At 27.5% G+C, this 18,482-nt stretch overlaps 2 protein-coding genes across 2 annotated transcripts; one reads left to right on the top strand and one right to left on the bottom strand.

The window, feature by feature from the left end:
- Positions 1–13,367: 13,367 nt before the first annotated feature.
- Positions 13,368–14,800, top strand: LOC130945171 (early nodule-specific protein 2-like). Its single transcript, XM_057873865.1, has 2 exons — positions 13,368–13,575; positions 14,253–14,800. The coding sequence occupies exons 1-2, from the start codon at positions 13,420–13,422 to the stop codon at positions 14,592–14,594; spliced, it is 498 nt and encodes a 165-aa protein (XP_057729848.1). The 5' UTR covers positions 13,368–13,419; the 3' UTR covers positions 14,595–14,800.
- Positions 14,801–15,189: 389 nt separating this feature from the next.
- LOC130945126 (anaphase-promoting complex subunit 10) lies at positions 15,190–18,482 on the bottom strand. The gene is made up of 7 exons (XM_057873811.1): positions 18,146–18,482; positions 17,645–17,835; positions 17,486–17,546; positions 17,305–17,397; positions 16,864–16,934; positions 15,552–15,656; positions 15,190–15,465 (listed from the first exon to the last, which is right to left on the bottom strand). The coding sequence occupies exons 2-7, from the start codon at positions 17,821–17,823 to the stop codon at positions 15,396–15,398; spliced, it is 579 nt and encodes a 192-aa protein (XP_057729794.1). The 5' UTR covers positions 17,824–17,835; positions 18,146–18,482; the 3' UTR covers positions 15,190–15,395.

Raw genomic sequence — 18,482 nt, forward strand, 5'->3', positions numbered from 1 at the left:
GTTCAGAAAGAAAAAAAAATCAAACTCTTGAATTTAAATCATGAAAAAAATTCAATAAGATTAAAATATCTTGTAAAAGTTTGCACAACGATATAAATCATAAAAAATGAGTAAAATATATTTTGACTGTAAATATGATTTGAGTTTAATTTTTTTCAACCAATAATGATGAAATTTAAGAGACAAAAATGGTGGATTTTAAAACCCTTTTCGCACAATGAATTAATAATTTCACAGCGAAAAAATAAAAACAAAGTTAGTAATTAAGATAGATTCAATGAAAATTTATATGGAGAGAAGCAATTAATATATATTTGGAAAAATTAGTGTCAAGGACCATTAAGAGACTTTAATTAACATAAAGGAATAATTATATCAAAATTATTAAGAAGGACCAAATAATTATAATTTTTAAAAAAGGATCAACAAATAAAATTTGAAATGATAAAATTATCTTATTATTATCTTCTTTTCTCCCAATTGTTAGTTCTGTATTTTCTCCTCCTCCATTATCTCTAATGCTATTATGCTTGCTCTTCCTCTTTCTCAACATATCTTCTTCTTTGTTTCTATCGGCATCATAAGAAGATGATGCCAACAGAAAAAAGAAAAAAATATGTCGAGAAAGAGAAAAAGGAAACATATCGGCAATAGAGATAATTGAGAAGGAGAAAATACGGACCAAACAATTGGAAGAGAAGAAGATAATAGTAAGATAATTTTGTCATTTCAAATCTTATTTATTGGTCCTTCATTAATATAATATCTATTTGATCTTTCTTAATAATTTTAATATAATTGATCTTTTTGTTAATTAAAATCTTTTAATGGTCTTTAGCACAAAGTTTTTTTATATTTTTTTATATGAATCAATTAATAAGGGTAAGTAATATCCATTAAAAAGCTAGAAAGAAGAAAAATATCAAACTCATGAATTTAATCGATAAAACAAATTCAAAAATATTAAAATGATAAAATTTTAGAGGTAAAAATGGTAGATTTTAAAACTCTTTTGATACACAAATTTCATAATTCAATGGCAAAAAAATAAAATCAGGGATAGTGATTAGATTAGATTCAATAAAAACATATATTAAGTGAATCAATTAATATATTTTTTTATATGAATTAATTAATAACGATAAGAAATATCCTTTAAATATCCAGAAAAGAAAAAAATTGAACTCATAAATCTAAGCTGTGAAAGAAATTTAATAAGATTAAAGTACATTGTGAAAATTCGTAAAACGATACAAATCGTAAGAAATGGCAAAGATATATTTTGACTGCAACTATTACTTTTTAGTTTGATTTTTTTTACCCAATCGTGATAAAATTTTAAAGGCAAAAATAGTGGATTTTAAAATCTTTTTGGCACACTGATTTGATAATTCAGCAGCGAAAAAAACAAAAAATAGGACTAGTGATTAGGTTGGATTCAATAAAAATTTATATGGAGTGAATCAGTTTATATATTTTTAATATGAATCAATTAATAAGGATAAGAAATATCCTTTAAAATTTTAGAAAGAAAAAAAATCGAACTCATGAATCTAAGCCATGAAAAAAATTCAATAATATTAAAGTATCTTGTGAAAATTTGCACAACGATGCAAATCATAATAAATGGCTAAGCCATATTTTGACTGTAGCGTAATTTGATGAGTTTGATTTTTTTTTTTTTTTACCAAGTAATGATGAAATTTTAGAGGTAAAATTGTTGAATTTTAAAACTCTTTTGGTACACGAATTTGATAATTCAGTGGCTAAAAACAAAATTAGAAATAGTGATTAAGTTAGATTCAATAAAAATTTATATATATGAAGCGAATTAATTAATATATTTTTTATATAAATCAATGAATAAGAAAAAAAATATCTTTCAAAAACCCAAAAAAAAAAATCAAACTTTTGAATTTAAGTCATGAAAAAAATTCAATAAGATTAAAGTATCTTGTGAAAATTTGCACAACGATGCAAATTGTAAAAAATGATTAGGATATATTTTGACTGTGAATGTGATTTGAGTTTGATTTTTTTCAACCAATGAGAATGAAATTTTAGAAGCAAAAATGGTGGATTTTAAAATCCTTTTGGTACACTGATTTGATAATTTTGCAACGAAAAAACAAAAACAAAGTTAGTGATTAAGATAGATTCAATGAAAATTTATATGGAGTGAAGCAATTAATATATGTTTAGATAAATTAGCGCCAAAGACCATTAAGAGACTTTAATTAACAAAAAGGAACAATTATATCAAAATTATTAAGAAGGACCAAATAATTATAATTTTTTTAAAAAGGATCAACAAATAAGATTAAAAATGATAAAATTATCCTATTATCTTCTTCTCTTCCAATTGTTAGCTCCGTATTTTCTCCTCCTCCATTATCTCTATTGCTGTTATGCTCGCTCTTCCTCTTTCTCAACATATCTTCTTCTTTGTTTCTATCGGCATCATCTTCTTGCGCGCCTAAGTATGGTCATTTTATCATACTTAGGCACATAAGAAGATGATGCCGACTGAAAAACGGGAAAAAATATGTTGAGAAAGAGAAAAAGAAAGCATATCGGCGATAGAGATAATTGAGGAAGAGTAAATATGAACCAAACAATTAGAAGAGAAGAAGATAATAATAAGATAATTTTGTCATTTTAAATCTTATTTATTGGTCCTTCATTCATTAATATAATATCTATTTGATATTTCTTAACAATTTTAATGTAATTGGTCCTTTTTGTTAATTAAAATCTCTTAATGATCTTTAGCACAAATTTTTTCTATATTTTTATATGAATAAATTAATAAGGGTAAGTAATATCCTTTAAGAAGTTAGAAAGAAGAAAAATATCAAACTCATGAATTTAAGTCATAAAATAAATTCCAAAAGATTAAAGTGATTAAATTTTAAAGGTAAAAATAGTAGATTTTAAAACTCTTTTGGTATACAAATTTGATAATTAAACAACAGAAAAATAAAATCAGGAATAGTGATTAGATTAAATTCAATAAAAACATATATTGAGTGAATAAATTAATATATTTTTTTATATGAATCAATTAATAAGGATAAGAAATATCCTTTAAAAACTCCGAAAGGAAAAAAAAAATCGAACTCATGAATCTAAACCGTGAAAAAAATTCAATAAGATTAATGTACCTTGTGAAAATTTGCAAAACAAAGCAAATCGTAAGAAATGGCTAAGATATATTTTGACTGTAATATTATTTGAGTTTGATTTTTTTTTTACCCAATAGTGATAAAATTTTAGAGGCAAAAATGGTGGGTTTTAAAATTCTTTTTGGCACAATGATTTGATAATTCAACAGCAAAAAAACAAAAACTGGAATAGTGATTAGGTTAGATTCAATAAACATTTATATGGAGTGAATCAATTTATATATTTTTAATATGAATCAATTAATAAGGATAAGAAATATTTTTTAAAAATTCAGAAAGAAAAAAAATAAAACTCATGAATCGTAGCCATTAAAAAAATTCAATAACATTAGAGTATCTTGTGAAAATTTGCACAACAAAGAAAATCATAACAATTGGCTAAGATATATTTTAATTGTAAACGTGATTTGAAGAGTTTGATTTTTTTTACCCAGCAATGATAAAATTTTAGAGGCAAAAATGATGATGAATTTTAAAATTCTTTTGGTACACTAATTTGATAATTTAGTGGCAGTAAAACAAAATTAGGGATAGTAATTAGGTTAGATTCAATGAATGTTTATATGGAGTGAATTAATTAATATATTTTTTTATATATAAATCAATTAATACGGATAAAAAATATCCTTTAAAAACCTAGAAAGAAAAAAAATCAAACTTATGAATCTAAGCCATAAAAAAAATTGAATAAGATTACATTATTTTGTGAAAATTCGTACAAAGATACAAATCGTAAGAAATGACTAAGATATATTTTGACTATAAATATGATTTGAGACTAGTTTTTTTTTACCCACCACAGCTTAAAATACTAGAGACAAAAATGATAGATTTTAAAATTTTTTGTCATACTGATTTAATAGTTCAATAACAGAAAAATAAAAATAGGGATAATGATTAGGTTAGATCCAATAAAAAATTTATATGGAGTAAATTAATGAATATATATTTTATATGAATCAATTAATAAGGATAAAAAATACCTTTTAAAATCCAAAAAAGAAAAAAAATTGAATTCATAAATTTAAACAAGGAAAGAAATTCAGGTCTTATTTATTGGTCCTTCATTAATATAATATCTATTTGATTGTTTTTAATAATTTTAATATAATTGGTTGATTTTGTTAATTAAAGTCTCTTAATAGTCCTTAGCACTAATTTTTTCTATATATTTTTTTATGAATCAATTAAGTAGGATAAGAAATATCCTTTAAGAACCCAAAAAGAATAAAAAAATCGAACTCATGAATCTAAGCCATAAAACAAATTCAATCAGATTAAAGTGATGAAATTTTAGAGACAAAAAACAAAATCAGAGATAGTGATTAAGTTAGATTCAATAAAAATTTATATAGAGTAAATTAATTAATATATTTTTTTATATGAATCAATTAATAAGGATAAAAAATATCCTTTTAAAATTCAGAAAAAAAAAAAACTAGACTCATGAATCTAAGCCATGAAAAAAATTCAATAAGATTAAAATACCTTGTGAAAATTCATACCAAGATGCAAATCATAATAAATGACTAAAATATATTTTGACTGTAAACGAGATTTGAGTTTGATTTTTTTTTAACCAATAATGATGAAATTTTAAAGGTAAAAATGTTAGTTTTAAACTCTTTTGACACATTGATTTGATAATTTAGCGTAGAAAAAACAAAAACAGATATAGTGATTAGGACATATTTAATGAAAATTTATATGGAGTGAAGCAATTAATATGTGTTTGGAAAATTTAGTGCCAAGGACCCTTAAAAGATTTTAATTAACCAAAAGGACTAATTATATTAAAATTATTAAGAAGGACCAAATAGATATTATATTAAGATAGAATTGATAAATAAGATTTAAAATGATAAAATTATCCTATTATTATTTTTTTTTCTACCAATTGTTTTTGCCGTATTTTCTCTTCCTGTGTTATCTCTATCGTTGTTGTGCTTTTTTTTTTCTCGACATATCTTTTTCTTTATTTCTGTCGGCTTCATCTTTTTGTGCGCCTAAGCATGGTAAATATACCATACTTAGGTGCACAAGAAGATGAAGCCGACAGAAACAAGAAAAAGAATATGTCGAAAAAGAGAAAGAGAAAATATGTCGGCGATAGAGATAACTGAGAAGGAGAAAATACGGAGCAAACAATTAGAAGAGAAGAAGATAATAAAAAAATAATTTTGTCATTTCAAATCTTATTTATTGGTCCTTCATTTAATATGATATCTATTTGATCTTTCTTAATAATTTTAATATAATTGGTCTTTTTGTTAATTAAAATCTCTTAGTGGTCTTTAGCACAATTTTTTTTTATATTTTTTATATGAATCAATTAATAAGGGTAAGTAATATCTTTTAAGAAGCTAGAAAGAAGAAAAATATCCAACTCATGAATTTAAGCCATAAAACAAATTCAATAAGATTAAAGTGATAAAATTTTAGAGGTAAAAATGGTAGATATTAAAACTCTTTTGGTACACAGATTTAATAATTCAACGACAAAAAAGCAAAATCAGAAGTAATGATTAGATTCGATTCAATGAAAACATATATTGAGTGAATCAATTAATATATTTTTTATATGAACCAATTAATAAGGATAAGAAATATCCTTCAAATACCCAGGAAAAAAATAAGTAAACTCATGAATCTAAGTCATAAAAAAAATTCAATAAGATTAAAGTATCTTATGAAAATTCGCACAACATGCAAATCGCAAAAATTGGCTAAGATATATTCTTATTGTAACCATTATTTGAGTTTGATTTTCTTTTATCCAACAAATTTTAAAGACGAAAATAGTAGATTTTAAAACTCTTTTGACACAATGATTTGATAATTCTACTATGAAAAAACAAAAAATAGGAATAGTGATTATATTAAAGCATCAGTTTAATTTTTTTCAATCAAATATCATTAACCAATTCTGTGTAATAACTTTTTAATCCATATTTCATCATTCATCACACCAGAATTAAACTAAAAAAAATTTAAAAAATTAATATCAGAAGTTCAGAACTAAAATGGCAGAATTCATACTAAAATTATTGATATTTAAATTTGTTTAAAAAATTACCTTGGAGAAGGAAGCTCAGACAAAATCGAAGAAGAAGAGAGACAGCTTAAGCAACTGGAACGGTGATCAAAACCCCTTTCCAAAGTGAAGCAGAAATAGATCGACAGTGTAGAAGAAAGAAACGCAGAACAAGGGCGATGAACGCAAACCAAAGGCGAGAAACAGCGTGTTGTGAATCGTCGAGTTTTCTGGCGTGGGTGGTGGGCTGGTGGTGGCGATGTACCACGAGTGATTAGGTTAGATTCAATGACAATTTATACGGAGTGAATCAATTTATATATTTTTAATATGAATCAATTAATAAGGATAAGAAATATCCTTTAAAAATTCAGAAAGAAAAAAAATCGAACTCATGAATCTAAGCTGTGAAAGAAATTCAATAAGATTAAAGTACCTTATAAAAATTTGCACAACGATGCAATTAATATTTTTTTATATGAATCAATTAATAAGGATAAAAAAGATCCATTAAAATCTAAGGAAAAATAAAAAAATCGATCTCATAAACCTTGTGAAAATTCGTAAAATGACGCAAATCGTAAGAAATGGCTAAGATATACTTTGACTATAAATGTGATTTGAGTTTGATTTTTTTTTTTTACCCAACAATGATGAAATAGAAGCGAAGATGGTGGGACTTTTTGGCACACTGATTTAATAATTTAGCGACAGAAAGCAAAAACAAAGATAGTGATTAGGTTAGGTTCGATAAAAATTTATATGGAGTGAATCAATTAATATATTTTTTATATGAATTAATTAATAAAGTTAAAAAATATCCTTTAAAAACCAAAAAAGAAAAAAATGGAATTCATGAATCTAAGTCATGAAATAAATTCAATAAAATTAAAGTACTTTGTTAAAATTTATACAATGATACAAATCTTAAGAAATGGCTAAGATATATTTTGACTGTAAAGGTAATTTGAGTTTGATTTTTTGACCCAACATTGATAAAATTTTAGAAGTGAAAATTGTGAGTTTTAAAACCTTTTTGACACACTGATTTGATAATTCAGCAGCACAAAAACCAAAAACAAGAATAATAATTAAGTTAGATTTAATAAAAATTTATATGGAATAAATTAATTTATTTATTTTTATATAATTATCAAATATATTTAAAAAAATATTCGAGTCAAACCAAAATAAATATAATTTAAATTGAATATTATTTTTCTTATTTCCTAATACGATTTTATTATGATTTAAATGATTCTGAATCATACAAAAGAAATATTTTCCCATAAATTATATTTGGATGAAATAAAGAATATATATATATATATATATATATATATATATATATATATATATATATAAAAGACCAAAAAAGTGTGAAAGTTTATGGGTGAAAGTTTAACTTAGAAAATAAAATTAGACGTAAAAATATAATTAATTGTGAAAAAATGCGTACCAATGTTAAAAGTTGACTGTACCGACTTAAATATGTCCAATACTCTGAGTGAAGAAACTAAAAGTGTGAAAATGACAAAGAAAAATATGAAAATGGATCCTCTCCAGTTTTTTTAACACTTAAGGAAATGAAGTGTGATCTCTCACCATTAACTTTATAAGTGGGACCAAAATTTAATATGAGAGAGAGAACAATGAAAAGTGAGAGATCACAATTGACACCATCCAATTTTTTTTAATCGGAGAGAATCCACTCCAAAAAAATATTTAGAATCTAAACTCGAATACTTATCTTAAAGATTTGCTCCAAAATTATGCCAAAAACTAAAAAATTGAATTGGACCTCACTTGAGTCCAAACCTAAAACCCACATACTAAAACCCCCTCACTTAGCAACCAAATAAGCCATTTTAACCAACTTGGGTTGGTCGAGTAGTCAGCTCACTCGTCCGCTTAAGCAAGTGTCGGGGGTTCGAATCCCGCCTTGTGCATGCAACAACCCATTGGCCAGCGGCAGACCCTTAAATGGAGCTCCGATCCGCGACTGATTAGTCCTTGGCCTGTCGGATTGAGGGATACCGTGGGCAACCAAAAAAAAAAAGCCATTTTCCCCCACATAGAGAGAGAGGCTCGGACAGAGAGAAGAGAGTGAGCCCTAAGCACTATTCACTCATCACATTCAAATTCACATAACTTTTAAATTGTAGCTCCGATCAACGATTTGTTTGCGGCCACGCATTCGTCACGTATTTCTTTTCAATTTTATCTAACTATTGTAGTGAGTAAATCCAAAATCCTTGCTCTATTTTCGAATTCTCTACGGAATTTGCGTTTTTGGTATGTGTGAGTTGAATGTTTGAGATTTTGGTTGTTTAAGGAATACTCTAGCATGGATTTTAAGTGGGTTCCATCCGAATTTTGAGTGGATTAAAGTAAGGAAGCTTTTTTTTTTTGAATTTTTTCCAATTTTATAAACCCTAAGTTGAGAAAATTATAAATTTTGTTATAAATAGCTTAATTGTTGAGAGCTTGGTTGATTTTGGTGCGAGTTTAGATGTTTGGGTTGATTACGAAACGTTTGGTGGAGGCTTGGATGGTTGGTTGAGGCTTGAGTTTGGTCAGAAAGAAAATTTGAGTGTTGGAAAAATCGCTGTCGATAAAGTACAAGTTTTAATTTCGGGTAAGCATTATGTAAAGTTGTATGAAAACTTAGATTAATTATCCTTGGAATAAGATTGAATGAAAATGATTGTTGTTGTGATTGATTGCTTGTGATTTGTGAGTTGAATTGTTGTTAAGCAATTTAAATGTGCATATGAATGAATTGAATATGAGTTTGTGGTGTGATAAGTTGAGGTATCCTCTATTTGATAAGTCATGGTAAATAGTGTGATTGTCATGTGTGAATTATTGTTGAAATAATGAGTTTAGATAGATAATGGATGAGTTATGGTTATTGTTGTGAATAGAAAATTGTAGTGAAATATGCTCTATGGGTCGAAATTGAGTGATTAGGCTTCAATAGATTGAAATTGATTAATTCAATGTTGAATGATTAAGAAGGATAGAGAATTGATAAATGTATGTTGAGAATGCTTAGAAATAATTTTAGTATAATTTTAAATTGAATTGGATTGATAATTGGTGAAAATGAATAATTATACAAAATTGGTAAAAACTGATTTTTTATCAACTTCGATGTAACATAATTTAACGTTCGGAGTTTGGAATTTAATAAAATTTATCTTAAATTAAAATTAGTGAAAATATCTTTAAAATTGTCTAAAAATAGAGAAAAATAAAATTTTATAGAAAAAGTTATAAACGATCAAAAATTAAAAATCGAGTTTATACAGAAATAACCAGAATTTTACGGAAGTCACTCACGCGAACAATGGTCACGTGCGCAGCGTTTTTGTTCAAGAGTCAAGTCGTGCGTATGCATGATAATTTTTTCACGCTCATATATGCGCACATTTTTATTACGATTTGTATCGCAAATTTTTACAAAGTACTTATATAGAATTTTTATCACGACTAAGATTTACGAATCAATTTTTCCTAACTAAAAAAATTAACTCCACATAGTTAGAATTAGATTCCCTCGAATTTTGGAATGTTAAATTTATGGGGGAAGATTTATTTCCTTCTTTTGTTTATCTATCATTTATAGGAGAAGATTTATTTCGTATGACTGAGTGACCCATTTATTATTTTTGTTACAAATCTTAGTGGTTAATTGAATTTGTATTGTTACAAATATTTTTGTTATTTGTACACCCTTTACAATAAATAGTATTTTTTTGTTTTATTAATTAAAAAATAATTTCAATACAAAATTAATTAGTAATGATCGTATTTTTACACGAATATCAAAAGTTTTTGGTGTATGAATAATATTTTTAAGTTTTATAATTAATTTGTTAAGAATGTTTGAATTTCAACTATATTATGCATACGCTGAAATTAATTACTAATATAAAATAGATGTTAAAATACTCTTGAGCTTTATGTTAACTTGGCTTTCCTTATTGAGAGCCAAAAGTAATAGGAATATCTAGAAAAGATTTTAGGCGCTTTCTCACATTCTTCATTCAGGTGGTCTGTATAAAGATGGCGCCCCTACTGGCTACTGCTACTAACTCTCGAGAAGGTAAAGTCACTTAGGACAAAGATAATCCAAATGACTGAACAAAATGGTGAGTTAATGTAAAAAGTATGAATTTAACAATGTAGCTACATATACATTGGAGTTTGGAGATTAAAGTTCACCCTTGAAAACCAAATTTGTTTCTGATTTACTTATTTTCTTGTATTTTGATAATAATATTATGGGTAAAGTATTATTTTGATTTTTAACGTTTTGGTCAAATTTTAATTTGGTTCCTAATATTTTAAACGTCTTATTTCTATCCTAAAAAAATTTAAAATAGGGTCAATGTTGTCTTACTGTCTAATTTGGCACTAATAATTGACGGATTAAATGTCATGAATGTTGATAACATTACTAGTTACGTCATATTTTCTTCTATGGGTTAGAAAAACATAACCAAAATTTTGTTGTAATATTTTTTTTCTTCAACTTCTTTTTTTGTATAAAACTTCAAATTTTAACAATTAATCATCAATACTCCAAAATTAAAGAAAAAACTTTTATATTAATAATTGTTGGTAAACCGATTTTATTTATATACTGAAATCGAATGCTATTGACTTTTTAATATGTGAATTATTTGTGTTAAATTTAATAGCGGAATAATATTAAACTTGTTTAAATTTTTTTTAAAATTAAAATAAAATGTTTGAAATGTTAAAAATTAAATTAAGATTCGGTCTAAAATTAAGAATTAAAATAATATTTTACTCTAATATTATTGATGTCTCCTCATCAATATTATTGATTATGCATTCTACTTTTTTATAGAAAAAGAGGAAAAGAAAAAAAAACAGTGAAAAAAAATTAAGATTAGACAAGTACTAAATTATATAAAGTGAAAACAATGGGTATAGTAATAATTTCAAAGCTTGTAAATGTTTTTCTTAACTTTTGTTATTAATAAGGACTTAATTTAAAAAAATAAAATAATTTAAAATTTTAATTATAAATTTAATAAAATTATAGAGATCTACGAAATAACTAAATGTAATTAATTAAAAGAAACCATAACGATAAAGCAAGGCAGAGTTCTATTAAACATAAAGCGTGTGATAAACAATTAATACTTGTGGGTTGTAATATATAAAGGATCATGCCCTTTAATTTATACATTCATTCACAGTTTTAGCTTATTTTTTTTTTTGTTAGTGAAAGCTACAGTGAAGTTGACTTCACGTGAAGTTGATACCTGAGAGCCGTTAGATAAAAATTTAGTCAAATCAGTTAAATTATCTAACAACTTTCAGACGTGAAGGCAACTGCACCTGAATTTCCACCTTCTTTGTTGCCTCAAGCATAATCCAATGTTGTCTAATTATCAATGACGTTGATTGCATACTAATTCATACCACTTTTCATAAATTCCACATATATATGTTTGGTAGTACAGTAAGTATTATCCATACACCATCTTTTACTTTATCATTTTGTCATTTTCCTCTGCTCCTTCTTGACTAACTTTTATCGCCAAAAAGCATATATGTTTGTTACGGGGTTAATATTGGCATATATATACTTTCACAAACTCAATTATTTTGGTAGTTACACTGAAGCTGGAAGGAAGGAAAAGAGTCAAAAGACTAACAACTAACAAGAGTTGAATTGTTTCTAAAATGTTATTTGATTATTTTATTAAATTTTTACATATAATTCCGCCAATTCATAATAGTATCATTGCAAGGAACCTAACTTTCAGAATACCAAAGTTTCATGCTTTGTTTCGATATAAAAATGTGCGTTTAGTTTATATTTTTTTTTCTGTTTTCAATTTTAATATTTTTTATTTTTATATTTTGTAAAGGAAAAAAAATAGAAAATAAAAATAAAAAATATGATTTTATTATTTTTATTGTTTTTTTATTTTTTTATAAAATTTAAAAAATAAAAAATATTAAAACTAAAAAACACAAACCAAATCTAATTTAAAGTTTTGTGCTTCACAATAGGTAGCAATGAAGACAATATGTTAACATTAAAAAAGAAAAAAAATTGCAATATTAATTTCATTGTTTTATCTCAAACTAAAATTTGTGCTAAAAGTCTTTGAATTAGTATCAGAGAATTTAACTTTCAAAATATTTTTAAAAAACTTATTAAAATTAAAATATTTAATTTGGTTTCGAACAAGTAGTACTTGTTTTTTCTATTAAATGGGTCATTTTGAACAAGTTGATTGGAGGAGAAGATGACTATTGAATTTTTTATCTTGTATTCATTAGTGTAATTTTTTCATTTAATTAATAAATTCTTTCTTTCCTTTATTCTTTATAAGTTTATAATTTTGGGACATTTAAAATTCGTTATATCTAGATTTAAATATAGATTGAAAAAAGTGAGTAAAAATGAAAGCAAGAGTTAACTAATATTTGGAGTCAAAATAAATAAACATATAAATATAGTTGGAGGAGGGGCGATATTGTTAAATCAAAAATGAAAATTAATACTAATTGTCCAAAACTAATACATGTAGACTAGTAAAACCTAAATACACAAAGGTGGGCGCTATTCTCTCTATTCACTTAAGCATTAAAATTTGCAGTTACATTATCTAACTTTTAGTTACACTTTAAAATTATTCCTCGCTAAAATGTTATTTTAATCACTAAAATTATTCCTCACTAAAATTATTCCTCGTTAATACAAAAATATTATTTGTACATTAAAATTAATTACTAAAATTAGTTATTAGTATGAAATATATGTTAGAATACAAAATACACATCAAAAATAAATTAATCAATACATATATTTATACACAAATATATAAAGCTGATTTTAGTAGCTGATTTTGTTGTACATCTAACACGTTTGTAATTGATAAGGTTACCCATTATCATGTCGAGTAAAATGGTATACAAGCTAAGGCCAGCAACGAAAGGAACAAGAAATTTCTTATTCCTCACACATGAATAATGTAGTGATGATGAAGATGACATTCACAACAGAGGAAAAAAGTTAAAACATATGAAGAAGAAACAAGTGTCATGTTGAGGGACATATGATCTAACTTTCTTCTCATTATAAAAAGGCCTTCACTCTCCTCACCTTTCTTCACCACATAGAAGCCTCTCACAAATAACTAAAAAATGTGTCCTAAATACATTCTAGTGTTGCTACTTGCACTGACATTTGCCGTTGCAAATTCTGTGGCTAGAGTTCCCACTCTTGACAATTACCCACCAAAACAGGATAAAAGACATCATCCTGGACATCCTCCCCTAGAGGAAGAAGAAAACACACAGGTAAAATAGGAATTATAATATATTAAATTAAAATATTGAAATTACCATTTTCATTTATGAGATATGTTTTAATTCACAATTTAGGTTCACAAAATTTTCAATTAGATTTTTATAATTTAAAAAACGTGTAATCAAGACTTTATATTAGATAAATATCTTTAATAGATCCTTACTAACCTTCTTTTCTTAAGAAGAAGAAGATACAAAATATTTTTGGAATATATGATTGTGTTTGATATAAGATTGATTATACAATAATCTATATAAAAGTAAATATTTTAGAATTATTTCTTTTTGGAAAAAGGATAATTATTAATAAAGACCTAATTAAAAAAATATCTAATATAAAAGAACAAATTAAAAATTTTTAAAATATGAGGATATAATTTAAATTTTGATAAATTATTATACAGACTAATAAAATAATTAAATCTTATTTATCTAAGAATAAAAGTGACTAAAAAGTTTGGACAACAAATAGAACATCACTTTTGGTTAATGTATTATGTAGAAACATATAGAAATACAAATGTTTGTATGGTTGCTTTTTATAATATATTTAGTTAATTTAATTTCATAATAAAATAAAATTTGATTTTAGTTTTAAATTATATATATATATATATATATATATACTCCTTCTAACATCTAATTTTTTTGATTTATTATTACTACAGGTAAATAACTACCACGGACACATCCATAAAAAACATCCTCCTCTAAAGGAAGAAGAAAATACAGAAGTGAATAGCTTTCACGGAAAGCCCATATACGAAAAGCCCATACCGAAGCATCCACCACCAAACAATCCCGCTACGGATAGCTACCACCCATACAAACCGCCACACAAAGGTCATCCTCCAAAACAGGGAGACAACTCACAGGAGGATACCTATTTAAATAAACCTCCACATGGTAGACATGGAGATCATCCTCACCACGAGGCGCAGTCGCAAGAAGATAACTATCCTGAACACAGGCCACGACACCCTCCACATCCTCCAACTCCTGTTAATTGAGTGCTCATCACTCGGAACTATATATGATATGTTAGTTATGAAGCATTCATGGACCATGGTGTTATCATGTATGCATAAATAAAAAAAGTTCTATGATTGAACTTGCTTAAGAAGTTATTTACCTGTTTATGTGGTATATTGTGTAAAATTATGTCTAATTTGTATATACAATTATGTTACGGTCTAATATAAGCTTTACTTTAAAACTTTGTTATGATTTCATCATTCTCTCTCAGATATCAAGTTACCAAATTTTTATTTGTTATTATTGAAATGAATGTAACATGAAATTTACACACACAAAAAAAGTTCTCACAATTCATTTTGTAGTGAGATAAGAAATGTAATTAAGGTAATATAATCGTTTTAAACATTCATCTATTCCATTTATATAGAGTAATAAATATAAAAGATATTACTAATAAATTATTTTCATCGTAATATTATAAGAAATTGGCCTAATAACTACCACTAAACAATCTGAAAATCGTTTCAAAAATAATGAGTAAGTAGCTACCGCCTAGAAAATGATGTTTTCTTCGCTAATCTGCCGCACAGTTTAACGACGGAAACGGTAGTCCCAAGTCCGTAACTGAATTAAAAGCTAATTTCATAGAAAAAATAAATACCATAATTGTTTGGTGAGTTTAGCAATCCAAATTGATATCATAATTACATTTTAAATTCTATAACACAAGTATCGCAGAAAAGTTCAATTAGGCTCAAATGTGAATAAATTATTGTCAATAAAGGTCTCCCATAGCATGATGTTGGCTTGGATTCATCCTTTCCTGCAATTTCTCATCTTATAGAAGAGTAGGTGATGAATTCGCTTGAGGTAAACTGAAATGGTTGATGTGAAATAGGATTCCTGCAACAATCATACACGAAAAAAGTTAATTAAAAGCATATACATATAACTGCATCTAAGAAAATTAGGTGTACAAAGATACACACGGTCGAGGTCCATAAACTTTGATCTGCCGGACATGAGTATCCCTTCCATTGAGATGGTTTGACAAAACAGCAATTTGCAACATGAAAGTGTTCACAAAAGTTTCACTGCAATTAATGAGACAATTAGAAGATTATGTCAATATGTTAACTAACATGAAAGAAGGAAGATAAGCAATCCTCAACAAATACTAAAACAATTTGAATCCCAGAATAATAAAACAATGGTTTTTGGTTTGGGGATATTCATGAATATTATTTGAGCTGTTCAGTTTGATTTGTGGTTTGATGATTTTCGACTTGGTGAATACTGGTGGTGGAAGGAAGAACATGGTAGTGATGTAGCATGCTGACGAAGAAGATACGAGTAAAATAGTTATTTTACAATTTTTTTATCTTGTACCTAATATTATTACCAAACAAAATACACAGACAATCTTTTTTTACTGTCTCTAATTTTCTATCTCCATCCCTTTGTCTCTGTATTTCCATTGATAAAATCCAAATGGAGCCTAAAACATAGACCAAATATTTCAAAATGACTAGAAATTAAACTGATGAATTTACATTCCTTAGAATTCTAAATTAAATTCCCTGAAATTTGAGAATATCTCATTCAAATGCAATCTATAGAGAAAACTACCTTCTATTCTATCTAAGGCATGCTTATAAAATATTGTGTCCATCCTATAACTTTCAAAATAACCCATGATCTGTTAAAGAAATCAGCATGGCAAGAAGGCTGTAAATAGACTCGCACAATATAAAACACTGATCGTCAATTTACATGAACGATCCTGTATTTAGGACGTCTCCATGTCAGATAACAACACAATACCTATGGAAACATCCTACTCCCATTTCTGTTGAATTTATTTTTAAATTTATTATATTTGTAATTAAATACATCAAGGGCATATTTTTTTTTCTTTCCTAGACACTCACAAAACATGGGTTTCTTTTTGCTTGTAAATGGTTTTGAGAAGCTTAGTGATTTATGTTTATTTAACACACTTTTTATCTCTATAATTTGTAGTAACTTGCTCTCTTGTTTTTCATGTGTTGCTTTGCTCATCTTCAAATAATATACATACCTCAAAGAACAATCTTAACATATATAATCATATTGGTATCTTGTATCTTTCAAATTATGCTTATTTCGGTATCAATATCCTATTTTTCTTATGTGCTTTATAGTTTGCAACCTTGTGCACAGTCGGAAGTTGCATATCATTTATCACATAGAAACAATAAAAAAAAATTCTGAGATATGAAAAAACAAGACACATACTATATCCTTGGTATCAATGCTTACCGAGGATCAGTTCCAGACAATGAGAGATAAACCCAACCAGTAGGCTTCACAAGTTCCACAGTTTTTATCTCCTAAAATTGTTCAAAACATCATTACCAGATTAACAACAGTGATCATCAAGATGACAACAACAACCACAATAAAATTACCATAAGGCCTACAAAAATTTCGGATTTTTTTTTATTTTTGTGTCTTCCTGAAAAGTTAATTGAAGGGGGGGGGGGGGGGGGGGGGGGATATATTAATGGCGCTAAGTCACCAAATATGTTCATACCTTTCGGAAAACATTATATGTATCTTAGAAAACTTTTATTGCCAACACTTAAAATTCTGAGGAAGTATCAGCCCCCAACCCTCTATCTTTTATTTGTTGATAGTAGTAAAAGAAATAAAAAGCTGAATAAACGGCACTCTGAATAAAATCCAAATTGGGAAAAGTACCTTCAGGTTGTGAAAGCCATCACCAGCACGGATGGAAACCTTGCTTGGCGTGTAACTCTCATCGAGCTTGAAATCCACATAGAGAATAATTAACTAAAAACAAGCCAAAACAAATTCAGCAAAATTAGAATCTTTTAGAAGTGGCTTTTAGTTTCTTTGTTTCTAGGTTGAATGTACATACTTGTAATCTAACTTTCTTTTGAAACTGAATGTTAACCAAATGGGGTTGAGCACCATCAGATCTGAAACCAAACATAGCAAACAACACCTTCATAATTTAAGAATACTAAATATGCGGTATGACAATGTTACAGTGTGACAAAGAGAGAGAGTGACTCACTGCCAATAGGTTTCCAGATTGTCATCACGGAGACATGAAACTCCATTACCAGGCTTGCAGGAGCTAACACTCCAGGCAGCCTTCTTGCCCATCTCTCTGAGGTCATCATCCACAACCAAGAGTTGATTCCCTCCAGTGAGCTTTGCTTCTTCTTCACCCTCCGATGACTCTGCTGCCATAATGAATGAAAGCTGCAAAATTGGTTTGTGGTATATGGAATGAGGAACTTGTAATAAGGAACTTCGATATTTGAAAATGAATAATGAATTGTAAGAACCTGACATCTAGTGTAAGTAGAAGAATGAACAGTAATAGAAGGGCGAGATGCAGTGATATCAGTGAGAACCTATCCACTATCCAACAATATAAATTCACAGAATATAAAAAACAGCATAACAATATAAAAACAGCAGCTCAATTCACCATAATCATATAAAAACAGCAACAAATCAACAGATTATAATCCAATAACTGAATAACTAAAAAAATTAACAAGCTTACCTGATGATGTGAAGGCAGAATGCGGGGGGAGAAGAGGAAGACCAAGCACGACGAGGCAAAGACCGGCGAGGGGAGGCAGCAGCGACGCGAGCCCCGCCGGATGAGGATGCCACGACGACTACGAGAGACGCACAGCGGCACAAGAGCAAGGAGACGCGACGACACAATGAAGGAGAGCCACGGAAGGAGGCAACGACGCAGTGCCGGAGGTGCACAGGAGCCGGGACGAGACGCAGAGGATCCGGCGACGTGGAAGCAACCGCGTGGTGGCAGATTTGTGAGTGTGAGAGAGTGAGAGGGAGGCTCTGCCTTTGGAGTGAGCTTCAAAGAGAGTGAG

Source organism: Arachis stenosperma, chromosome 8 (genome assembly GCF_014773155.1).
Source record: "Arachis stenosperma cultivar V10309 chromosome 8, arast.V10309.gnm1.PFL2, whole genome shotgun sequence".
NCBI classification, from domain to species: Eukaryota; Viridiplantae; Streptophyta; class Magnoliopsida; order Fabales; family Fabaceae; genus Arachis; species Arachis stenosperma.